General features: G+C 38.7%; 2 protein-coding genes across 2 annotated transcripts in view; one reads left to right on the forward strand and one right to left on the reverse strand.

The window, feature by feature from the left end:
• Positions 1-4,801: 4,801 nt before the first annotated feature.
• LOC139454148 (uncharacterized) overlaps positions 4,802-27,043 on the forward strand; it is a 71,589-nt gene continuing 49,347 nt past the window's right edge. Inside the window, exons 1-3 of the mRNA XM_071235679.1 lie at positions 4,802-4,923; positions 5,412-5,593; positions 24,239-24,889. Coding sequence (XP_071091780.1) covers positions 4,802-4,923; positions 5,412-5,593; positions 24,239-24,889 — 955 coding nt within the window. The remainder of the gene's footprint in view (positions 4,924-5,411; positions 5,594-24,238; positions 24,890-27,043) is intronic.
• Positions 7,536-8,525, reverse strand: LOC139470651 (uncharacterized). Its single transcript, XM_071252920.1, has one exon. It carries the CDS (start codon positions 8,523-8,525, stop codon positions 7,536-7,538), a length of 990 nt encoding a protein of 329 aa, XP_071109021.1.

Here is a 27,043-nt window from a genome sequence, read left to right on the forward strand (position 1 = left end):
TGTTTGCTGGTGTATAGTCATGTTTATGACATGGTGAATATTGGTAATACACATGGAATACAGGATTTACTACCTCAATGCCTGTGTGTGAGTATCTGTTTGATTTCAACTCTCAGCTGCCAGGATAATCTTTAGATGTTCAAAAATAGATTGTTTGTCCCAATGTTTTCCACACTGTGTTAGTTAGTGTCATATTAAGTGGATTATTGTCAATATTAAATTGAAAAAATGTACAGTGTCAATCACAGGCAGTGAAAATCTAAATTAAGATTTCTTTGCAGTAGTGAGTCACTTACGTATAGACTATTAAATATTCGTGGTTTGAGGGGAGGGGGAGGTGAAGGGGGAGGAGGAGGGGGTAAGGCCTGGGAGTTTTGTTGTGTACTACTCAAAGAAGTTACATAACATCTGATACTATGGTTAATTCTGTCATTGTTCTTTAACTTCTTTTGACTAGTATATTTATGGACCTTTTTCTGCATGGATACTCATGGGTCTATTCAAAGAATATTCTGATCAAGACAAATGGAAAAGTTCAAGGTTAACAGTAATCATTGTCTTGTGATTGGTTTACCAACACAATTGTACATCATTGCATCAATGTTAACTTTTGATATTTTAACTTGTCATCCATCTATTGCAAATCCTTTGTTAGGATGGACTGGACAATCCAGTGATTGACATCATGAGCATCGATCTACGCAATTAGGATATATAATAACATGCATCAAGCAAGTCAGCGAGTCTGTCCACCCAACCTTGTTAGTCTCCTCTTATGACAAGCATGGGTTGCTGAAGACTAATTCTAACCTGAGTCTCCACAGGTCACTCATGTTGTCAACCACTGGTTTAACTGACTAGAATAGCTTATTTACAGGATGTTGTGATATACCTAGACTATGCCAACTCTGGTGTAAGACAAGACTAACTGCAAACAATCCAGCAGACATCTGCAGCTCCCTTTTATATGACTAGCTGATTAATATACAAACACGAAACAATCCTTAGCTGATCCTCGTTGCAATAACTACAGCACTACTCACTACTGAAATCTGGGGTGGTCAGGTAGCCTAGTGGTTAAAGAGTTTGCTTGTCACGCCGAAGACCCAGGTTCAATTCCCGACATGGGTACAATGTGTGAAGCCCATTTCTGGTGTCCCCAGCTGTGATATTGCTGGAATATTGCTAAAAGCAGCGTAAAACCATACTTACTCACTCACTCACTCATTACTGAAATCTAATTTAAGTTGCATTAAGTGTTGATTCTATTTTTCTCAAATCTATCTCACAGCTGGGTGTCCATGAATTCATGTGACATGTAGTTTTTGAAGGACATGTTGAGATATCCAGGTTGGATTACGGTTGTTGATAAACTGATGCTTGTAAATTGGTACCTGGAGTTGCAACCTCATAAAAGGCAACTGTAAATATCTACATGTATGTATGAAACAATGTGTACACCCATTGCATCTGAAGGAGTTTCTCATTTCAATTACTATCAACAACAGGGAAAATACTAAATGCTACTTAAGTGTTTCTACAAAGAGCATGTTATAGCTCAGACATTGCCAACAGTTCAAGAAAAGTAATTCCCACATGCTTAGTGGTGCTTGAGCAAACCAAGTGGAACTGATTATTTGTTGACATATACAGGCAGATTGACATGATCCAGTGATCCAGGCACAGCTTAGATGTACAACATGGAAGGGGCCTCCCCTTACTACTGTGTGTCAATGTTTCCGATGCTTGTGTCATGTGCATGTCAGAGTGAGTGTACAAACTAGGGCTGGGACGAGTCCAAATTTACTACCCGGGTACCCGACCCCCTATTACCCGAACCTACCCGGGTACCCACTGCAAGTTTCAAGAATTGGGAAAAAAATGTCTGATTGGTAATTGTTTTAACGCAGCCTTGGCTAAAACTATTAAGATACATGTATCAAACAATCAGATCATTCATTCACTGATGTTGACTGAAGCTTTATCTTTACTCAAACATATACAAGTCAAAAGGTATGTGTGCATGGTCAGAAAGAAATGCGAACATAAGCGACTTGTAGTGTAACCACTGAGCTATGTTGAGTATTTGTCATTAAACAATATATCACGTGACTAACCACGGGTCCGGGTAGTCCTGTGGGTACCCGGGTCTTACTCTGGACCCACCCAACCTGAGTACCCGAGTTACCCGTCCCAGCCCTAGTACAAACGTTTACCTCAGTGTCTAATCTATGAATGTACTTATGGAATGAAAATAAAAGATTTTTATAGTTTTCATGCTATATTCAGAATCTAGTCTGGAACAAATACTTGAAAGACATTCATTGAATTCAAATTGTAAGATTGAATCATGAGATTTATGCAGACACAAGGAAAAAAATGTCAGCCCTCCAGTATGGATTTTTGGATTTATTCTTCAAATATAGAAGTCTTTGATCAGATTAGTTTTTGCATTTACCAAGTTAAGTTTCCTAATCCTGCATGGATTACCTCCCTTTACATATAGATTTACCGGTGGGGCTCCCTATCGGTGTGGATCAATGGCCATCCAGCAGGACAGGCTGCATGGCAGTGTTGTGTTGACACTTTGATGTATGGCACCAATCAACCGCCCAGGCTATTGTTTATTTACAACTCCGCATGCCATACATCGTTAATTTTACAATCCTTAGATATATAAGCCATCAAGTACACATCAAATTATTTTTGCTCCCTGTTTTTTATGTCAAGATGAAATGAATAACTTGTGGTAACTATCAAAAAAAAAGAAATTGGTTTATATGCAAGGCATGTGATAGTGTCTGATTTTACAATATAGGCTTTGAAACACTAAACTTGTAAACAGTTGTTGTTGTTTTTCTCCTTTTGTTGGGGAATTTTACATCCAGATTTTCCATGAATTCGTTAAATGTATTTTTCATTAACCACTAATTTGCAAGTAAGGATAAGATATGTGGATCAACCATTTTTTTTATTACACTTAGCTCCTAATTTTAATAAAGAAGTTGTTCATCCATATATATTATCCTTACTTAGTACTCCTTAGTACTTCTAATTGCCTCTCAAAGAAGTTACTCTAATTGTCTGACCCCCACAGTTAAACTGTCCATGGTTACAGGATATAAATTGCCTTAGTGTAAGCTACTGATGGCCGGAGGGGTCACAGACAGGGGATGTGATCTGTTAGTAACACTGGAGGACCAGCAGCCAGCTCCAGTGGTCACACTTCTAGGTAACAGGAAAGTGGGAAATTACTCCAGAACCTGTGAATACTTCTTTAGATTCAAAGCAATAGTGGGTAATCGGGCATTAAATTACCTATTGATCTGGCTGCAGTTGAAATCCTGCTTTGTGTATAACTTTAAGATTAACATACCCTTATGACGCTCTTAGCGCTAAGATGATGGTAACTCCCATACATCAACATAGCCTTACGATACTCATAATGCTAAGATGATGGTAACTCCCATACTTCACATAGCCTTACGATACTCATAATGCTAAGATGATGCTAACTCCCATACTTCACATAGTCTTACGATATATGTAATGCTAAGATGATGGTAACTCCCATACTTCAACATAGCCTTGTGATACTCATAATGCTAAGATGATGGTAACACCCATGCTTCAACATAGCCTTACGATACTCATAATGCTAAGATGATGGTAACTCCCATACTTTAACATAGCCTTACGATAATCATAATGCTAAGATGATGGTAACTCCCATACTTCAACATAGCCTTATGATACTCATAATGCTAAGATGATGGTAACTCCCATACTTGAACATAGCCTTCCGATACTCATAATGCTACGATGATGCTAACTCCCATGCTTCAACATAGCCTTACGATGGTCGTAACACTGAGGTTACTTTGTGGAATGGGGCCCTGGAGATTTGAATGAGGACCTTGTATAAAAAAAAATTAAAATAAGTAATGAGTAGTACACTGTAATAAGTTTAAATATGTTTATGAATTGCAATTTAAAAACGACTAATTTGATAGAATTTCCTCTTTTCAGATAAAAAGAAACACCCCTTGAGACACAATGGACAAGATAGTCGTGATACAGATGATCATACAGTGTTTCTTACGAAGAAAGAATCATGACTAAAGACTCTCTTCCTCGGTGAAATTATCATGTGAATGAAAAGGTTCAGATTACTTGATGGAAATTACAGTCGAATGAGAAATAACATACCAATTTTATTTCCATATCACTACACAAACCATATAATTTGTAATTTGTCTGTCTGTCAACTTTAATTTTCCATATTCAGAATTGCAACCTACAAATTTCTGAAAATCCTTAAATGAACATGTATACTGACAAAGAATGAAAGACCACTTAATGAAGTGTTGCTGAAGTGTTGCTAAAGTAATTAACCTAACTCCAGTCATTAATTAACACAGGGCTTAATCGTACTGTGCAATATCCCAGTGGCTTACTGTAAGGATTACATGGCTTATCTACTTAGCTCTGCCTAATGAGCCTTCTCTTCACGGGATGTGGGAAGGCTGATCTCAGGAGTTGCTCACAGTGGGATTACCGAGAACAGTGAACCAGGCCACTAGTGTAGCTTGCAGCTATGTCTGGCAACACTGGAAACTGGTGCATTGATTGAAATTAATATTTGGAAAGTGTGAGTAATAACAAAGCTTGCTTACTTTTCATTGGGAAACATATTTTGTGTTTTTTATTGCGCATTGGTGGAAGTAATACTTGGTAAAGTTTAGAGACATGGATGACCATTTATTATTCAAGAAGATGTGAATATTGCCATATCTGGAGAATGATCTTGGAGGAATGTGACCTGTACTTGAGCACTAGGACATTACACAGCACACACCTGTGCCGGTGTCAGGATAGCCAGGATGGAGACGTAGCAAGTTGCACCTCCAGACAGCAGAAGATGTTTGTGTGACTGTCAGACGCAACACAACTGTTGGCTTGCAGTTGGACATCTTCATCCACAGCACCACAAGGCAATTTCTAGTGCATGCATGTTGGACGTAGGTAGAAGTGATAATCTGAAGGACCAACATGTACGATGCTAAATGGTCTGCTTTACTGATGGATGAATTTGGGGCAGTATCTCCATATTTTGTGTTATTTTGTACGTTTTTTCATCAGATTATTCCAGGAAAAATAGAAAAAAAGAGTGAATGAATGAGTCAGTCATTGACGGAGTGACAATCAATTTCATCCTCTGATGTGATCTGACATTAGAGACACTGTATGGAAGCCCCCTCAATACTAGTTTCCTAAAGAGTTGTGTCGCGATTGGATGTCACATTGTTGAGTGTGATGGCATGTTGATTGATCTTTCTGTTCTGAAGAAGAATAGGAGGAGGATGTGAGAATCCTAGCCTTATAATCCTCCTGATGTGTTGATGTGACAGAGTCATTGATAAGGTTGAGAAACAGTTGAGTCAGAAAGTGGACAAAATGGCTACCATGCATGAAGACACGGAGACCACCGACTCGTACACGGACGGCAGCTCCTCAGGGGAGTTCATCATTGTACGCAAATTGGAGGAGGCTGCACGACTGGCAGAGCAAAAGCAGAAAAAACTTGCCTCAGGTAAGAAACTTATTTTTGGCTTTTGATTCTTTTAGTTTCATTGAACCCCTTAAGTTAGAATTGATCTTCAGCAACCCATGATTGTTGTAAGAGGCGATCGGTTTGGGTAGTCAGACTCGTTGTCTTGATTGATGATATTGGGTAGATCGGTGCTCATGATATCAGTCACTGGATTGTCGTGTCTAGACTTAATTGTTTGTAGACTGCTGTCATATGGCTGGAATATTGCTGAGTGTGGCTTTGAACAACAAATCAAGTCATATTATTGAAGTGTTTATATGAATGATGAAGCATGACCCAGACTTAAAGAAGAAATAAAAGGCTTTGTTTTGGTGTACATCAATATGATCTTTGAACCATATTATGCATACATATGAAGGATAAACATCTTTTATAACTAAGAGATAGGGGTGAGGAAGATATGTTTCAAAACAACAATGTTTTTCCAGTGCAGAATTTCTGCTGTGTAGCATCCATGAATGTGTTTGTTGAATTCCTTCAGTCACTGCCTGCAGAGGTCCATTGTTAAATTGTAAGAATGTAGGTTTATGATTTGTTTTAGACTGTTTATAATGTTGTGATAATTTGGTGACCCTTGGTGACTGTTGGTAAATTGTGATAAATCCTAAAATGTGGAAAGAATGTATCACGGCATGTTCAGTACCTGTTGTAATCTGAATCAGTCGGATGAAAGGCATCAATTTCTGACAATCATTGTGGTCTGAGTGGCTTGGAAATTCTCGGAGATCAATTAATTACGGAATTTTTAACCAAATGAGGCTGTACAATATGAATGGGCAATCAACAAAAGATACCCGATAACATCCCAAATGTTGTGGTCTACAGTGAAGTGAACTCATAAACAGTTGGATATGCACAGTTGCTAAGTGAAATGGAATTTTAGTTGAGTAAAGTTATCTCCCTTTGTCTGTAGGACAAATCTGGGAGATGTTTGATAGCTCATTCACATGGCTGCAGTTCAGAAATATATTCTTGGTGTTCTCTGCGGTTTACCTTGACTTACAAAAGTGGGGATCCAGAGGCCCCCCAATAAATATTTTTAAGGGTCTTGTCAAGTAATGAAATGGTGTGGAGTACTATATGTATTGATAGTTACTTTAGATTCTGGAATGAGTGAGTATGGTTTTATGCAACTTTTAGCAATATTCCAGCAATATCATGGCAGGGGACACCAGAAATGGGCTTCACACAATGTACCCATGTTGGGATTCGAACCCGGGTCTTCAATGTGACAAGTGAACACTTGAACCACAAGGCTACCCGACCGCCCCTGATCCTGGAATTAATCAATGATCATGTGGACAGTGGTCATGATGGATGAAATAACAGGTACCCATAACTGCTCTTGATGCACTGTAGGTACAATGAATATTATTGTGCGTTCCTTGGGATGCAGAATATTCTTTTTCAGGGTCCAATCTTAACATTTGTGAGTACTGGACGCATATCTGTGCGTCGCATCAAACCCTGCTTCTCTCATATATCTTACACTTACACAGTCTATCACCTATTCTTGGTGTTCCTACCATGGTATAGCTGAAATGGTGTCCTCCCAAAACTTCTACAGCTTAAAACAACAAAGTTTATGGTCCACTGCACCACTAATCTCCTGGCTATTACCTGTTGGGCACTGATTGGAACAGTCCCATTAATTAAATGTACGACATACAACAAAACAATTTGAAGACAATGAAGACAATTTACTCATATAGCACTGGTATAAATAAATAGTACACACACTAATTTAATGTCACAACTGGCCTCACTCTGTCACATACAGCACTAAAATTACTATATTTCAAGACTCTTAACCAAGTTTGAGAAGATGACCAACAGCATCAAGGAACTCGATAGGGGTTTTCTGTCCTTGAGTCAACATGTCCTTAAGAAGTCTCAGGCGATTTTCAGTCTCTCTGTAAACTCACCTCCTGCTGGGTGGGGCGGCACCAAAGTCTAACTGTGCGATTTTTGTCCTGTCTGCACACTCAATCTTCTTTATCACTTCTACAAATTGGTAGATAATTGGGTGGCGATGGGGTAAGGTTCTGTTAAGGCGATGGTGAAATCCCTCAAGATTGTTGTTGGTGCGAGGGCCGGCTGTCTGGTGGTGATTCCACAGAGGTATTGGAAACCGAGCATCATCGTCAACCCAGTTGATGACCATATAGTCATTGAAGTCGTCAGCTCTCGGAACTGGTGGAGTTGCCTGCATAGCATCCAACCAGGTGTCCTGGGCATCAAGCCAGGGCAGGAGGGCAAGTCCAGCAGCTCTTCTGATCCATTGTTGCACTGCAGGATCTTCCTTGTACTGTACTGCTAATCCAAGATCCTGTGTCTTCCGCCAGATCGCCTGACAATAATGAAAAAAACAATCTTTGACGTCAGCATTTGGGAACTCTGTGTTGACGGCACGAATGGCAGCCTTCTCAAAATCTGTCTGGACAGTGGCAGGAGCGAGGGGACGGTTGAATCTCTGTTGGACTTCTGTTTTGAGTCGGCTGAACAGTCTGGTGTAAGTTGTGGTCTGTCTGTCAGGCAGGAGGGCGAAGACAAGTGGATACATACAGGAACCACTTCTTGCATGTATCATGTATACCTGGTTCCACAGATCTAGGCAAGATGTAAATGTTCCGTCCATGTATACAGTGTCTGCAGACTGCAAAGCTTGGAGTTGGTCATGGGTAGAAAATACAACAATCTTGTTGGCATCTCCATCAGTGAAAAGCAGGAATGGGCGGCTGTCTGTTGTTTCAGTCCAGTCTCCTTCAAGTTGGACTTCAGCTCTTGTCTGTGGGAGTGCTGGGATGTTCTTCCGCCTGTGTCGGTACAAGGCACTGCTCATGGATGGGTATGATGGCAGCAGTTGTGGCTGGTCTTCTGTAGCTACCTCATCATTGTACAGGGTACGCATCGACGTGGTTTCTTCTCTGGCCCTCTTCCTCATGGTACTGATGAATCTTACTCTACTGCTGTCTTCAGGTGGATGAGTGTGATCAGAGACATTTCTGATGAAGTCACCTACAGTGGTAAATCTGCCCTTACAAGTGGAGTCTACGCACTTCCAGTGAATGCATGTCTGTCTGACAACATTCTTGTTATAACGATAGCCATCAATTATAATCTTCTTTATCTCCAAATAAGTTTTTTTCATTAGTACATCTGTAACTATCTAATCTTCCAAAAGTACCCTTCCTTGCCTTTCTAAAACAACATCGTAAAGAAGCTAATGAGTCTTCTTAATTACAGGAGGACTATACCATGATAACAATAGATAAACTCAATCAGCCATGACAACTCTCTGTAGATGTTTTGGCATGTAGAAGTTTTGGGAGTGAACCGCTGAAATCCAACTGTTAACATAACAAAAACAAACGTGTTCAATCACATGTGATTGAACACTCATGGGTATTCCAAATAAGAATAAAGGTCCCTACCTATATGCTTGTTAGAGGCAACTAAACAGATTGGGGGCACGCCAGAAACCTATGATTGTGGGTTCGAATCTCGGTTCACCCCAATTATGTTTCTAGGTTTGTCAGCACCATACCCGTGCTCGTGGGTTTCACCGAAGTGGTAAACGTCTTAGACCAGCATCACTTCTGGCTTTCCTCCCACATTAAGCTGACACGCCGCGATATAACTGGAATAATGTTAAAAGTGGCGTTAAACCCAACTCACTCACTCACTAAACAGATTGGGTGGTCAAACTCAGTGATTTGGTCCATTGCATGACATTATATCTCAATTGCATTGGTCGATGTCCAATCAGTTGATGGTCTGGTCCAAATATAGCTGGAGTGTGGCATTTAAGAAAAACATTTCCCCAAAACACCTTTGTTTATAAATGTTGGTTTGTACATGTACAAATAACATTATCAACACTTTGACAAACAGATGGTGAAAATCTGTTTAGTAATATTTTCAGTTGATTGTAGCACAAATAATGTAAAGAGGTTACAAGTTTTCTCATAGCTTGACAACGTTGCATTTAGTGAAAATGAAAAGAATCAATAGGGTTATCTTTATACAATGTAAACTTATGAATGTGAATTTCCATTTTTTACTTGGCTGTTTATCAGTGAAAGGGAGACAACTCCAGTTAGTAAACCAGCTCACTAATGAACATGAATTTCAATGATTGCAATGGAAGTCAACTTATGCTACCAGGTATGGCCATAAAACATTGATCATTACATTGTCAACTCTGCCTTACATCATTTTATGGTACAAACAAGTACCTAGAAAATTTAAAATATGAGTCCTCTTTGACATACTATTACCAAACAAACATGTGAATCCCATCTGTTACCAGTTAATACACACAGGTTCCTCTGTTTGTGTGAAAGTAAACTAAATGTGGAAAGTATGATGCTTCTTGTCCAGTAATAATTTTAAATTTGAAAGGAAATCTAATAAATAATCAAATATTATTGCCGCCTAATGATCAGAGATGAAGAAATTGGACATATAAAGATATGTCTTAAAGAAATATTATTTTCGGGTCTGTATGGTCCAGTATAATATATGATAAACAGAAATTTGGATTAGCCAGTCCATTGTCACTTCTAACATTTTCATAACAGTGTATATGCAGAGGGTGTCAAAATACATAATAGATTCAACATTCTGTTCAGCCTAGTCTTTTTATAGCATGTCATAGAATTTCTGCACAGAGCTGCAAAGAAATTTATGAGAACAGTTCACTACAGTTAATATTGCAAATGAATATGTCTATATTCTATTTCTGATTAGTATTTTTATCTTCTTTTTTTTAACAAAATATAATGTGTAAACATTATCATCAGGAACAAAGCGTTTGTTTATGGATAAGTTTATCACAATGAACATTTCCATAATAACTTGTGGGTGACACCTTAAGTTCTACTCATTCCATGGCCAGTTTCCTATTTGTATTGAAACATACGGTCAATATGTTATCTTACACTGGATCATGTCATTATGTATCAGTAACATATGTAAGACCCCCATTCTCAATGTTCCCAGTGATGATATACCTGGAATATTTTTTGTTGTTGCTTTTATTGTTTATAAAAAGATGTACCTGTTACATAAAATGGGCTTCTGCCCTATACCTGGAATAATTGCTACATTGTATAAAACAATTGTCGCGACTCCACAAGGTGATTGAAAAGTTAACACTAAGGCCACATATTTTTTATTTTTCGTTTCACAGGCCCATCGCCTCTACTGGAAAGCAGCTGGAAAAGAAATAAATAAAACATAAATATATGTATTATTATTTGTCTCACGCAATTAATATAGGCCCTCTTATACAATATAAAATGTTACATATATATTCAATGTCTATATCACTATCAGTGATTAAGAAGCCAGCTGCAGTTTTAACAGCAGAATGACTGTCATATAAATAAATAAATAAATTATTGACATAGCTATTTATTTTTATTTTTGTTTCAATCGGCCTTGTATGGAAATACTGGAATAAATTCGTAAGACATGAAATTAAAAAAGTGTGGCCTAATGTGACTTGGATACGGTAATACTCAAGTACAACAGTTGTAGTGTAAAGTTTTCCCCTTCGTCCATGCAGGTATCATAAACAGATGAGGTGGTGTAGCGGAGTGGTGTAAGTGTTTGCTCACCACACTAAGGACCCAGGTTTAATTCCCCACATGGGCACAATGTGTGAAGCCTATTTCTGATGTCCCCCTACTGTGATATTCCTGGATTAATGCTAAAAGCTGTTTAAAACCCAACTCACTCACTCACTCACTCACCGTAACATATTAAATCTGACCTCCTAACCTAAAAGAGCTATGGTATTTAGTACAATCCCAGCTTTTTTGTAGTATTCAAGATGGATTATGAAGCATGCATTCCTAATCATTTCACTCAAGCCCCATTACCCACCTATTATCTCTTACGTCAATCTTGAACCTCGTGTAAGACCATATATAGATTACATGATAATACCTGATTTTTACACACTGAGCAAATCTGATTGTCAGTGAAGGCTTTATGTTTGGTACTAAGCCCTGTGTAGCCAGATTCCTTCCAGTAATTGTTACCGCTCATTGCATGCTGGGTAATTGTGACTCTCTTGACTTTTTATCTCATTCGTACAAGAGTAATTGCTGGCGATTGGTGTTGTGTACAATTGGCAATGGTGATTTAAAGAAGAGATGAAAGACTTAAAGATCTGGTAGGAGCAATTAGTTTTTATTTCTTTTTCATTATGGTGTTACAAATTTGTTCAGAATTAATGATTGCTATTTTAGAAACCTAAGTGGGAATTAATGTAAGCTTCATAATTCATAATGACGACAGGGCTGTTAGTTTGGGTTTCAATATGCTGGTAATGTTGTAGGATTTGAAAAAAATGCATTCAGGTAAGATTTTCCATATCTTTTAAAGTCAAAATGCCTTTTACAACTAAAACACGATTCCATCTGTTGTAAGGGAGATAACTGCTGATATATAATATGTCGACAGGGGCTGAAATGAGCCCTTGTCATCATTTGATATACCATTATTATCCTGTCTTTAGATCACCTTTATACTCTCAATAGAAAACATTCATTTGAAAGTTTAAAAGTATTTGAGAATGCCATTTATATAATTTAAGCTGTAAATTGTGTATCCTTATCTAAAAAAATAGTCTGCATGCTGGTACACAGATTTTGCAAATGTTGGGGAAAATAGAAGGAGAAAATACCAAATACAGTAAACTACTTTTCTAACGAACACGCTCATAACAAACTGACGTATATAACAGTCCTGTTGTTTGGTCCCGGGCAATTGCTGCATATATCCTGTATATATATCCTTATAATGAACTATGGCTATGACAAACTAGTGGTCCCTTTGAGTTCGTTCTAACCATAGTTTACTGTATGTTCTTTAAAGCTTGTTTGAACAACAGTTAAGATTGATTGAAGAAAAAAACTATATATGTTGCTGATAACAGGCAGTCGAAAAGCAATAGTACTAATTCTTATGCCCTCAGGTAAAAATTAAATTCTTTGTAATTGGTGTCCAGCGGGTTTAATTCAAGTTCAAGAATTAAGAATTAAGGATTCTGATCCTTGAACCAATTAGAAATAATCTGCTTCAGCTGAAAATATAATCCTATCAAGTTACATTTTATTTTATCATGGAATTATAAGATTACCATGCATTGTGTATTGTGTAGGGTGATGTTGCCAGGTTTTCTAAATTTCTCATTATAATCAAAGACTTTGGAAACAATTATATTAATTAAATTATATGTTTAATTCCCTTTTCATCCTAATTTTACAACATCGTGAATGTTGTACAGTTTCTGAAATACTATTTCACATTATTAATGCTACAAGTTATTAGTTTGACATTTGGTTTTTAACATTTTCCTGCAGGTAAACGAGGAATCTGTGGTAATGATTATATACCCAGCAGGAGGACATTTTTGTGCTCACCTATGAAATGTATTTATTGTAAATTTAACACAAATCTAAATATTGATATATCATAATCAGATCTGCTACAGCAAAAGTCACTCATTATAAGTGTAAATGTGATATCTGTGACTAACAACTTAAAAAATGGTATTTTTTCCCGTCTTTTTATGAATACATGCAATGTGAATTTAACATATAAAGTCTCTTGACTTGTGCTATATCATAATCAAATTTGCCTTGACAAGCATTGCCCTGTATATATCTTTGATCTGTCAATCCCTCAGGCAAACAAACCAGCCATTACACAGTTGCATGGGTTTCTATAGAGTTGCCATACATTCATGGCTAGCAGTATAAACATGGAGCAAGGACTGAACCAACTCGCCCATGCTGTACTGGTCTCGACGTCCACTGGCCTTTGTTGTGCACAATGGCGTATTCCTCACGCCAATCAATCAAACGCTTACATATTTACCATGGTGTTCACTACACGCCATGTAGACCACAGGTAAAGCACAAGGGGCAATCTGAGGGGGATTATTAATACCAGTTTGGACCCACTCAATACCTTGCTCTTATGGATTACTGGGGAGCATATTAACATCAATATTGAATTTTATCATTTTATACTTCATTAGTCCTGAATTAAAGTAGAAATAGAAAATAGGAATATTCCTGTTCATAAAAAAATTATTGTTATATTAACTTAACCTATATCATTTTACAGTAATAATTGGTGACTGGTAAAGTTTGGTATAAAAGTTGTGATACATCCCCTTACTTCCTTTTAATCTCACAGATTAATGAAACAAGATCAAAGGGCTTTCAGGTGTGGTCATTGACTTTTTGTAAGGAATGTGGTTAATCTTAATTCTGTACAAGCTTACAGTGAAACAGGGATGGTTGTGAATGCCATGAACAGCACTGTAGGGTTGATGGTTGACCTTTCAGCACTATGCCTTGTAGGCCTCTATGCGTAAATGACTTTGGCATGTTAAATGCTGATATGGAAATATTTTGTATGACCAAAAGTAATGAAGACTCTTCTTTGACCAGATGAACTCTAAAATTCTTGATGTGAATTCATTTTCCATACACGGATCACTTGGGGTGGGTGTGTTGTTTGTAGTATTATTTTTTTTGTATTTAATCATTTGGTAACATGTTTTCAAAAAAAAATAGCAATTAAGTAACTGAATTTTGGAGAAACAAAAGCATGCTGTTTCCTGATGTATGTCCTAGCATTCTTGTATTTTAGGTTTACCTCTTTTCCAAGAAGCTCTACCTCTGCTTGTTTGTATTTTGTTTTTAAGGTAGGCAGAATTTAAATGTATTGAATGACTAAATGTCGTTCAACATGGTTTTACAAGTGTAAATTATGAAAAAAATCAGTCTGCTATGAGAGTTATTCAACATGGTCTTCCAAATGTAGAAAGGGAGTTATGGAAAAAAAATCAGTCGCTGTGAGAGTTAATCAACAAGGTTTTCCAAATATAGAAAGTGAATTACTGAAAAAAATCAGTCACTATGAGAGTTATTCAACAAGCACCTGCAAAGCCTTTCTGTGCTTACATGTCTTGCTTAGTATTAACAAACACTGTTGCAGTTAACTGTCTCTTTTGTCAGTCAGTAAGTCAACAATGCATACAAATCCTTTACATGGTAGCCAGTGCCTTTTAGAGTATGTACACTATTACATGAAGAGATCCTATAACTGCTGCCATAATACACCTTCCTATCAGTGTAAGTATTCCTCACTGTTAGAATGAGTTGGTTTGTTGGTTTGTTGTTTAACCCCGCACTCAGCAATATTCCAGCTATATGACGGCGGTCTGTAAATAATCGAGTCTGGACCAGACAATCCAGTGATTTACATCATGAACATCGATCCACGCAATTGGGATCGATGACATGCATCAACCAAGTCAGCGAGCCTGACCACCCGATCCCGTTAGTCGCCTTTTACGGCAAGCATGGGTTGCTGAAGACCTATTCAACCCCAACGCTGTTAGAATGAACACATGTGGTTTTCAGCATGCATTTTAAGCAATGTGTATGGCAATGCTTCTTTGGGGTTGGAATTTATTTGTCAATAGCAGTTTTCATACATGCATGTGAAAGGGCACCATATCTTATAGTTACATATATAGGGTATAAAGCATTACCCAACCCCTCATTTTTGCTGGTGGAGTAAAGACAGCTGTCTCAAATTTTAAAGCCCATCCAATGATTTGCAAAATCAAGTTCATATTCATCACTTAAAACACACTTTTCATATTTGAGTAACATACTGAAATGAAGTATTTCCTTTCATTATATGTCTTCATAATTTGCTTAGTAATCCTTCGACCCGTGAAGATCCGGAGTAGAATAGGTCTTCAGCAACCCATGAGAAATTCACAGTTGACAATGATACATTTTCATGAGAATAACCAACAGAGAAAAGCGATTTAATCCATAAATGACCATCTGTCATTATTTTGCCTTGTCAACATGGAACTAGCGTAAAAAGGCTGTCAACTGTGTGTTTACAGTCTACACACTTACTATGAAGGGGACGTGTGAAGATCCGGGTTAGAATAGGTCTTCAGCCACCCATGCTTGCCGTAAAAGCCGACTATGCTTGTCGTAAAAGGCGACTAACGGGATCGGGTGGTCAGGCTCGCTGACTTGGTTGATGCATGTTATCATATCCCAATTGCTTGGATCGATGCTCATAACGTCAATCACTGGATTGTCTGGTCCAGACTCGATTATTTACAGACTGCCTTCATATAGCTTGAATATTGCTGAGTGCGGTGTTCCAAAACAAACAAACTTAGTAATCCTTCAAATTCAGTTATCCAGACAGGATTAATGCTTACAATATATTGTGATACATTTTGCTGTGCAACCAGCAAAATTTATATATTTTACGATATAATAATATAACAACACCTTAAATTCCTGTCAGGTTTCCCGATAATGTTATGATCCATACAAAGATTACCTCGATTTAATCAACTCTAATTATTTTTAATCTGGGCTGTAAAAGGCAGGTTCAAGTTGATATGTCTTAATTTGGGTCAACTTGAAATATATACTGTGTGGGAAATATTACCATCCGTGATGTATCAATTAAATTTTTATAAGAGCCATGTATATTAAAATACTGAAAGCAAAAAAGTGTATAAAAATTTGTATTTGAGTTTTCTCTTGGACATATTTTGACCTGGCAACAGTTCGGAGGAACACCTCTTTTTACTTGAAGGTGAACCAGCAAGGGACTTACATGTGTAAGGACGTGGTTTATGACCACTCTCACGCCAGGGATAAATGTGGGGATTATCAGCAATATTCCTTCTGCTCTGACAATGTTATGACTGATAGCACCCAGCGATTGACAGCACACGCCAACACTGGGACATAATGAAAAGGGGATATGTGTCATAGTGACAAATGGCAGTTTACTATCCATGTGTTGAAATCATTTGTTATGCCACAATTAATATTCTGTATGGAACGTGACATTCCTGATAGTTCTGGGAGTCCTCGAAAAGATCATGACGTAGAATTAGAAATGTCTGGTGTTTGGGTAGCAGTGAGTTTTGGCATATGTTTGAATGTTTGACTATGCAGGACTTGCTGACCTCAGAGCTTGAGGTAATCACAGTTTCAGGATAGTAAGAATGTTTTGGTGGTTGTAAGTGGTTAGTGTATGGATCAGCTTTGTCTTTAGTTGATGAGTGTGACAAGTATTGCAGGAGAGTGACAACATCTCAGTGATGGACATGTTCTATGTGGGATGAATTGTCAAGTGTATGTACGCGGTGGATATGGGAAATCAGTGGATGACAATGTTGACTCAGGAAGTCATATTTGGATGACACTTTTGAAAAATTTCAGGTAGGTAAAATTGTATATGTTTGTATATGCCGACAAAGTAGATGTTATGATTTACTTGTATGCTGTGGGGATGTAGAATAAATGTGACACACTGTTGAAAGCCATCAGAGTTATGTCTGATTTTGGCATGTCATCATCTTTACCATATTCGCCATAATAATTATTTTAAGTGCCCGGGCTATTAGAAAATTGACAAATGTAGTACCTTATTAAAACCATAAACAGCAAGTTAAACTTAGAGTAAAGTGACTGAGTTCCAACATCTATTGAACAAAAACTTTTTCGATAAAAGTTACTAGGCTATGCTGCTGTCTTCTGTAAAATCTGTAGTGTAGACAAGAAAATATGGACTGTTATATAAATTGTCTTAGTAGGGGCCGCTAAAAAAGATTATTTACAGATTGGTCGAGAAGTTGGTTGAAGGTGGCTGTTTTTGGAGCCAGGTGCTAAATACAGTGAATACTGTGTTTATATGGGAAACTGGTTAGCTCAGGCGTTAAACAGTTATGTTGCCATGGAGATGATCAGGTTTGATTCTTAATAGTTAACTTTTACAGCTTAATTTACCTCAATTCTCAGATGTGACGATCCGTGCTAGAATAGGTCTTCAACAACCCATGCTTGTATTAAAAGGCGACCATGCTTGTATGATAAGCTATTAACGGGATCGGGTGGTCAGGCTGGTTGACTCGGTTGATGCAAGCCATTATATCCCAAATGTGTTGATTGATGCTCATGATGTCAATCAATGGATTGTCTGGTCCAGACTTGATTATTTTACAGACCGCAGTCATTTAGCTGGAATATTGCTGAATGCAGCGTTAAACAACGAACAAACAAACAAACATCATTTCTTATGACTATAAAGATTTTTTACCCTGTAGGCACTGAAACATCACTTGTAAAGATATGATGAATTCCGTGACATCTTACTTGTAACTTCATCAGGCCTGTCTGTGTCTGTGTGGATGGAGAATAGAGTAGGTTTTGGCATATCCGCAGTTGTAGAATGGGGATTTGGTGTTCACTGCTATGGCTGACTTGATCCTGGCAGGTGTGCACCAGGGATGATCAGCTGTGCCCTGCCAGAGAATTGTCACCGGGCACACTCGATGAATGAACCCCTGAGGCCACACTTTTTATACCCCCGACATTTTGTCGGGGGTATATAGTTATACCAAGGTTCCGTCCGTCCGTTTGTCCATCCGTCCAACTTTAAACTTTGTCCGCACGATTTCTCTTAAACTATTCAGTGGATTTATCTCAAACTTAGTACATATAATCTGTGTCATATGGAGGGGTGCAGTCAAAAGAGAAAAAAAAAATGTTTTTATTAATTTTCCATTTTTTTTATGAACTTTTCATTTGAAACTACTGACACACTAGGTGGGTCGGGGGTATTAGTGAGCCACACTCACTTTTTTTCTTGTTTAATTTTATGTTTCACAGATTTATTCCAGCTTTTCTTTGACCACAAGGTTGGTCAAAATAAAAATAAAAATAAATGTGGATTAATTATTTATTCATATGAAAGTCATTCTGTCATGTAGTTAAAACTGCAGCTGGCTTATTGAATCACTGACAGTGATGTAGACATGGAATTTATATATAACATTTTATATTGTCTATATTACTAGCGGCGAGAGACATAATAAAAATAAATATTTTTATGTTTAATTTATTTCTTAGACTGGCTGCTTTCCAGTAGGGGCGGCGGGCCTGTGAAACGTAAAATAAAAAATGTGTGGCCTAATCTCTGTCTGGTTCAAGAACAACAGACTGTTGTCATATTGTTGCACTATTTCTGACATCAGTGTGAGACATCGTTTTAATTCACTCAACCAATCACTGATCACGATGAACTTGGCTGATCTGTTTTCGATCAAATTCTTTCTTTTTCTTTAGATGTCAGTATTAAGGTTTTTATTGTGGTGCTTTTATTGGGAAAGAAATATGTATGAAGTCTATTTCATTAAATATTCATCATATGCTTAGATATTAATACATTGAACTGACAGAAGTCAATGAATCATCTTGCAATGATATTTGACTGGTTTAAGGGTTTGTAAATATGCATACATTAGAAAACTTTAAATCTTTACCTTTCATCAAAGTCCATAATCACAAACTTTTTTGTGTGAAATTAGAGAGATTGGGTAAGTTCTTTTTAGACTAAGGTGGAGTGAATTTCCTAATGTAAACATTGAATTGACTTTCCAATCACATGCTAATGTATATCTGAAAATCTGAATATTTGAAATAGTGTTATAGTGCTTCCTGCAGAGGTGTATCCCATGGGCCATCCTTATAATCAATACCAATAGAGGAGACCATTATGAGGATTGGGTGGTCACAATGAAGTCAGAGTCTTGATGGAATCTGGCAGATGACGACCATGGACGACCAAGTCTCGGTTGTGACCTGGTATGGATAGTGCACTGAGGGGATTCCAGGTTCTATAAGTTGTTCAATCTGGAAACATATTTTGCTCCTATTATCATTGATTTATGATTGGTATCTCAATTTGTAGTTGTAATTCTGGGCTACAAGAAATACCATTCATATCCATTAGACGAGAGTCTGATATCCTCTCCTTTATATGTCTGTTACTCAGACGATGAAGATCATTCCATAAATCTGTCAATACTGTTTTCCTTTTCCTAAAACAGTTTATGCAGAGCTGAAAAGAATTTATTCCTTTGATAAAGACTAAAAATAGTTGACAGAGTTGCATATCCTCTGCAAAAGTCTGTTGTTGCATTTCAAGCTCAGCGGGAACTGCTAGTTTGTGAGTTTTCACAACATGGGTAGCCGATGCTATCATAATAATGATAAATTGCATGTGCATGTCTGGGGACATTATGAAGGTTAAAACTGCTCCCTGGAATAAACTGAATGTTATCTGATAGGGAGTTATCACTGTTATCACTGAGCATTATGGGTGACAGAAGCCTCCCATTGGTGCACACAAGATTGTACGGTGATAACACTTCATATTACACGTTTGCAAAATCATTATGTATTTAAGACTCCAAGACTGCCTGGTGACTGACCTGAGCTTGTGACACATGCATTGACAGAGCTATGCATGGACACAGAGATCTCAGGATGGTTGACTATTCATGATGTCAGTATTAGGCTGATTAGCTTCATGACATGACCTACAGGGTTGTCCAATTTGTCTGATCGGAGATATTTTCATGTGGAACGCTGGTAGCAAATTGGGCCGTATGAGCTACCGTATTCCAACAAAGTGTTGCCCTTGTTCATACAAGATGAGGGGCGGTGGGGTAGCCTAGTAGTTAAAGCGTTTGCTCAAACACTAATGACCCCTGTTCGATTCCCTACATGGGCACAGTGTGTGAAGCCCATTTCTAGTGTCCCCTGCCGTTATATTGCTGGAATATTGCTAAAAGCGATGTAAAATCAAACTCACTCACTCATACAAGATGAAATTCAGGTGGCAAGGCAATCCATGTGTTGTGCCATACTCAAACAAACCGATTAACCCAGTTACGGATGTTAATATTTTAACTATGAAGAATAGGTCAATGACTATGTATAAGGCCAGACTGTTTTAAAATCTTAGTCAATTGACAGAAAAAGACATTTCAGATTTGTTTCTTCCTCAAAAATCTATCTGATTAAGTTTGTATAAGATGCTGTACACAATATTTTTATTAGTTTGCATTTGTGCAGAAAAATATGGAGCTTTTCAAATTATGGTTTGTAATTATTAATTAGTTTGGAAGATTTGTCTTAGGATATTTAGGTAGTTTAGTGGACTGAATCTTTGTGTAACTGTCTGATATCTCATTGAAATTATGTCTTTTCTGAAATTACACTGTATCCTTTACAAATTAAAGTTTACCCTGGATTCCAGTCATTGTTAACTCAGTGCATAGTTACCTGTGTCCAGTATGCAAATCTTTTTCATTGGGACAATTTAACATCTCATGTCAGGCTTGAAGCAATTAGTGCAGGGGAGGTAATATTTTCATACTGTGATCACACAACAAAAATAGCCTAACTGAAATATAAATGTCTCACTAAAAAATATCTTAAAAACTACTAATAACAAAAACGTTGTGTATACTCCTTATTCCCTTAAAGTGTGTGGAAACAAGTCAATGATATGATCTATTTTCAGTTGTGAAGCCGTTACAGGTAACAATATGCCTAAAGGGATCGTATTTCCTTCTTTATGTGGGTATAATCGCTCATATACGGGTCACCTCTTCAGCACTGGTAATAACCAGTCATAGAATTGAAAATAATTCCTCTCATCTATATTCATAAGTGTGTTACATGATATATGGGCTTGGAAGGAGTTGCAGTATACTGGGGGTATGGCTACAATATCTCCTGGAGGGATCCCTTGAGTGTTTGGCACATAACAACAGTAACATGATCTGTCATATGGCTTGGATGTTGATTTGTTTCAAAAAGAACTATTTCTACAATGAGGATTAGAGAAAAAGGTCAGTTTATCTAGGTTTTAAGCTCAAATCCATTTTGTTAGTTTTGGATTGACAGAAAAGATGCTGTGATTTTTCAAAAAATGGGTGTAGTTTAATGTTAATTTATTTCTGAAGACATTATTTGTCGTGAAGGCTCATTTGTTTCTAAGTATGAAGATATGAAAAAGAATGAGACAGAATACAGAATAAATATTAACTGAATAATATTTCCAGCATTAATAACATGGGGCTGAAAGTGTAAGTTGTGTAACATGTTGTAAGACACTGGTCACATTATATGCTGCTCAAATGAAGTTAAGGAGTCATAAGAACCACCTAATTCTTCCTTCATGTGGGTATGAAGCAAGGACAGCTCGAGGGGGTCTGTTTGACGTGTATGCCAGGACCATCACTGGGACTGAAGTACCCCATGCTGCTTGCAGCAACTGATGAAAAGGGGATCCATAGAATTTGATGTTTCCTACTCAGGTTCTTAGATTCAACCCATTCACCCGCCGGAATATACATAATAATTTTGTAAAAAGACATTAAAGAATTTTCCATATCCTAAAAAAGATATCTTTGTTGAATTTTATTAGAGGATATTGAAGTAGAGAAGTAACTCTGGTTGTTGCTTCTTTTGATTGGTCTTGTAATACATCTCCATCTTTGCTGCTCAGAACACTGAGTCAGCAGCTGCTACACTATGACCATGGCACAACAACCATACCATGAGTACATCCATTTGGAAAATGGTCAAAACTCACAACACTGGAGGTCAAGATTTAACCATATGTGGACACACATGTACCTTAATATGTAACAGACAAGTTATCAGGAAGTTGTTTGTTTTTTATCTTTCAATTTTTTATCTCTCAAGCTGAGCATGCAGACGAGAAACGCAAAGAATAATAGTGTCAATCTCCTTATGACCACTGGTTCGTATGGTGCAAACAGATTACTCACAGCCTGCTGGATACAGCTAGAACATCATTCACTTGGTCCCTATGTCAGATGTGACTCCTGACAATTTCTGGGGCATCGGTTCTGCCCCACACTGAAATGCATATTACATGTGGTGTCTCCTTTGGCAAGTAACTTTGTTCAAAGTATACCTCTGTTTACCCACCAGAAAATGGGCAAGGTGATGAGATGGTGTCTCCTTAGGCAAGTTACTTTGCTCGAAGTATACCTCTGTTTACCCACCAGAAAATGGGCAAGGTGATGAGATGGTGTCTCCTTAGGCAAGTTACTTTGCTCGAAGTATACCTCTGTCCACCCACAAGAAAGTGGGCAAGGTGATGAGATGGTGTCTCCTTAGGCAAGTTACTTTGCTCGAAGTATACCTCTGTTTACCCACCAGAAAATGGGCAAGGTGATGAGATGGTGTCTCCTTAGGCAAGTTACTTTGCTCGAAGTATACCTCTGTCCACCCACAAGAAAGTGGGCAAGGTGATGAGATGGTGTCTCCTTAGGCAAGTTACTTTGCTCGAAGTATACCTCTGTTTACCCACCAGAAAATGGGCAAGGTGATGAGATGGTGTCTCCTTAGGCAAGTTACTTTGCTCGAAGTATACCTCTGTCCACCCACAAGAAAGTGGGCAAGGTGATGAGATGGTGTCTCCTTAGGCAAGTTACTTTGCTCCAAGTATACCTCTGTTTACCCACCAGAAAATGGGCAAGGTGATGAGATGGTGTCTCCTTAGGCAAGTTACTTTGCTCGAAGTATACCTCTGTTTACCCACCAGAAAATGGGCAAGGTGATGAGATGGTGTCTCCTTAGGCAAGTTACTTTGCTCGAAGTATACCTCTGTCCACCCACAAGAAAGTGGGCAAGGTGATGAGATGGTGTCTCCTTAGGCAAGTTACTTTGCTCGAAGTATACCTCTGTTTACCCACCAGAAAATGGGCAAGGTGATGAGATGGTGTCTCCTTAGGCAAGTTACTTTGCTCGAAGTATACCTCTGTCCACCCACAAGAAAGTGGGCAAGGTGATGAGATGGTGTCTCCTTAGGCAAGTTACTTTGCTCGAAGTATACCTCTGTTTACCCACCAGAAAATGGGCAAGGTGATGAGATGGTGTCTCCTTAGGCAAGTTACTTTGCTCGAAGTATACCTCTGTTTACCCACCAGAAAATGGGCAAGGTGATGAGATGGTGCTTCTTAGGCTTGGAACCTTCACAGGGAGATGAGATGACCTTCCCGATCACACTGATCCATCGACCGGTAGCACTTTGGGCACATAGCACTGTGTGTTGAATGTAGATATACCTCGGTGAAGATCCAGGTTTGCATTGGTCTTCAGCAACCCATACTTGCTGTAATAGGTGACTACCAGGATCGGGTGGTCAGGCTCGCTGACGTGGTTTGTGCATGTCATCATATCCCAATTGCATATATTGATGCTCATGGTGTCAATCACTGGATTGTCTGGTCCAGACTCGATTATTTAGACTGCAGTCATATAGCTGAAATATTGCTAAGTATGGCGTTAAAAAACAAACAAAATAAATATACCCATTATTACATGAATCAAATAATATGTACGAAGTGTTGAAGATGTGTAAAAGAGGAAGTTGTTATCCAAACAGCTGTATAACAACTTCTTCTTTTCATGTACTATATATATATATATTTCTGAAGTACAGTTTGACTATTAACATGTCATTGATGCACAAGGCGTGTAGGGTTAGTAATTGAAATATGTTTTTCATGCTAAGGTTCAATTCGCATATGGGTACAACTTTTGAACCCATCTCTGGTGTCACTGACATATTGCTGGAGCTAAGTTTGAAGTTAAAGCTCACTCACTTTTGTGTATTTTGTGTTTTGAGATACTCAATCTGTGTTTGTGTGTTTAGAAAAACCGGTATGGCAGGACAACATCCGCAGACAGATGGAGGAGGAACTGGACCGGCGAGTACGGGATGCTCTGGAGACTCCGCCTCTCGAGCGCATCCAGCGTCGGAAAGAAGAGGCACGGAAACGCCAGCATAAAGAACTGGAGAAAATAAATTCTCATGTACTGCTTGATATATCAAAAGACAGACATTTCTTCAAATCAAAACAATGGCGAGCACTGCAGGCTCGACAAAATAATCGAAATATGAACATCATGGCGCAACATAATAATCGGATTGAGTTTGTGTTCCGGGATGAACTCTCCCGATCCAACCAGGATGAGTTCCCAGGAGTGTTTGGGTTAGAGAGTTTTTCTGAAGGGATTAAAAATATAAGAGAAGAGTTTTCCAATTCTGTTGAGAGATTTCCTCCTTTGAAGCCAAAGATACGACACTTTTATACGAAACAAGGTTTCCTTCAAGCAATGAAGTCTGGCCACTTGCCTGATGGTTTCACGTTTCTAGATGACAAAGGAACTTACAGAGACAAGTATGGTGTTATACGAAACCAAGATGGCCCCTTCTGGCCACTGGATTGCCTACCCCTGTATGCAACGCCAAGATTTAGATATTTCGACATGAAGGCCGAGCCACTTTCATACCTGTTGCCAGGTAAGTCTTATGTTTACTTGTTGGTTTGTTGTGTAACAGAGCACTCGGAAATAACCCAGCTATATGACATCGACCTGTAAATAATCATATCTGGACCAGACAGCCCAGTGAACAATATGAACAGTGTCCCATGTCATTGGGGTACGATGACACACAGTTGTAAGCAAGGATTATATCCTTCATAAATATTATCCCGGGGGAAGTTTTACTCTAGAGTATAGTATAGGATAGGATTAAACACACTGGTGTGGGTTCAAATTCACTTGAGAGAATCATCCTGATACTAGAGAATTTCATTCCCAGGATAAAAAAAAAGGGTAGGATAATATTCACTCTTACACTGTCAGTGAGGCAGACCACCCAATCCATTTCGCCCGTTGTACGATGTTCCTGGGGTCCCCACAGGGGTATGACTAATGAGCCTAGCAGCCATGCTGGTTATTTGAGCATGTATTCATCGTATGCATCGTGCAGACTGCTTGTAAACTTTTATATTTTCGTGTAAATTATCTTTGTGTAATTTGTTTTGGCTTGATATGTAGTTAAAACACATCTGTGATGTCATTCTATTGTTTGAGCACTCCATCTTATTTCAGGAATGGACAGTTGATTGTGTTTCTCTGTTGCTGTTGCATGTGCTCCGTCATGAGCTGTAGTTTATTATGCAAGTTACATGGCTCTTTAGAATGTTTTACAATGTGTAAGAGTAGGGATATGTTTAACTAGGGGAATATCCTCGTAACTCTCCATTGCTTACAACTAATGGGCCTCGGCTCCATTGTTTTCAACTCAGACATTCCCTCTACGTAATATACAGGACATCTTTCCATAGCATGTCTGCAAGCAACATAGATCCCATAACCTCCTGCTTGTCAGGGGCCGACACACACAGGGATCCGATGGTCGGGGTCTGTGATGTGGCAAGCTGTGTGTCATCGTAGCCCAACAATGGGATGTGGGACATAAATGTTGTCACACTATGTATTAAAAGAGAAGACCAAAAGTTGCAGTTTAGGCCTGCAGCTGTGTGAGGTAAGTTTATGTGACTTGATGAGACATCACATTCAGGAATAATGACACACCAGCATTAAACTTTACTGGGCAGGTAAGTAAAGAACAACCCTTTCTTAAATTAAGAGCAGGCATTTCTAGAGATTGAATCATGTTAACACTTCTGATGAACTTGGTGTTTAGAGGTTGGCATGAACAATGGAGAGAGTACCATGAATGTACATCTTCTTTATTACAATGATTGTGGTGTAGATGCTAACATCGTTATTGAGCAAGTGATCTTCTCACAGACCTATCTCCCTTGTACTTCTGATGAAGCAGATGGGATGTGGTGGATAAATGACTCATTGGTCCTGTGGTCCCCCTCGAAGATGAAGGGGTTCACAGTCCATAAGAGGTACAACCTGAAGCTTGTTGGTCCTGTGGTCCCCCTCGAAGATGAAGGGGTTCACAGTCTATATGAGGTACAACCTGAAGCTTGGTCCTGTGGTCCCCCCCCCCCAAAAAAATGGATTGGTTCACAGTCTGTATGAGGTAAAACCTGAAGCTTGGTCCTGTGGTCCCCCTCGAAGATGGAGGGGTTCACAGTCCGTATGAGGTACAACCTGAAGCTTGGTCCTGTGGTCCCCCTTGAAGATGGAGGGGTTCACAGTCCGTATGAGGTACAACCTGAAGCTTGGTCCTGTGGTCCCCCTTGAAGATGGAGGGGTTCACAGTCTGAATGAGGTAAAACCTGAAGCTTGGTCTTGTGGTCCCCTCGAAGATGGAGGGGTTCACAGTCCGTATGAGGTACAACCTGAAGCTTGGTCCTGTGGTCCCCCTCGAAGATGAAGGGGTTCACAGTCCGTATGAGGTACAACCTGAAGCTTGGTCCTGTGGTCCCCCTCGAAGATGGAGGGGTTCACAGTCCGTATGAGGTACAACCTGAAGCTTGGTCCTGTGGTCCCCCTCGAAGATGGAGGGGTTCACAGTCCGTATGAGGTACAATCTGAAGCTTGGTCATGGCATCGTCCATCTTCTGTACCCTCACCAGCGTGCAAACGTACGACTCCAACAAACACCTCACCAAATATGGGCTCCTCCCTCGTCATGACATGTTCTCTGATTCTTTAGTTTAATGTGTGTACACGGTAGCGACCTCAC

Source organism: Haliotis cracherodii, unplaced genomic scaffold, assembly GCF_022045235.1.
Source record: "Haliotis cracherodii isolate W230 unplaced genomic scaffold, xgHalCrac1.p SCAF_1, whole genome shotgun sequence".
Lineage (NCBI taxonomy): Eukaryota > Metazoa > Mollusca > Gastropoda > Lepetellida > Haliotidae > Haliotis > Haliotis cracherodii.

Bases quoted from the DNA above. Each gene is read 5' to 3' on its own strand.
- LOC139470651 (XM_071252920.1), bottom strand. From the start codon at position 8,525: ATGCGTACCCTGTACAATGATGAGGTAGCTACAGAAGACCAGCCACAA.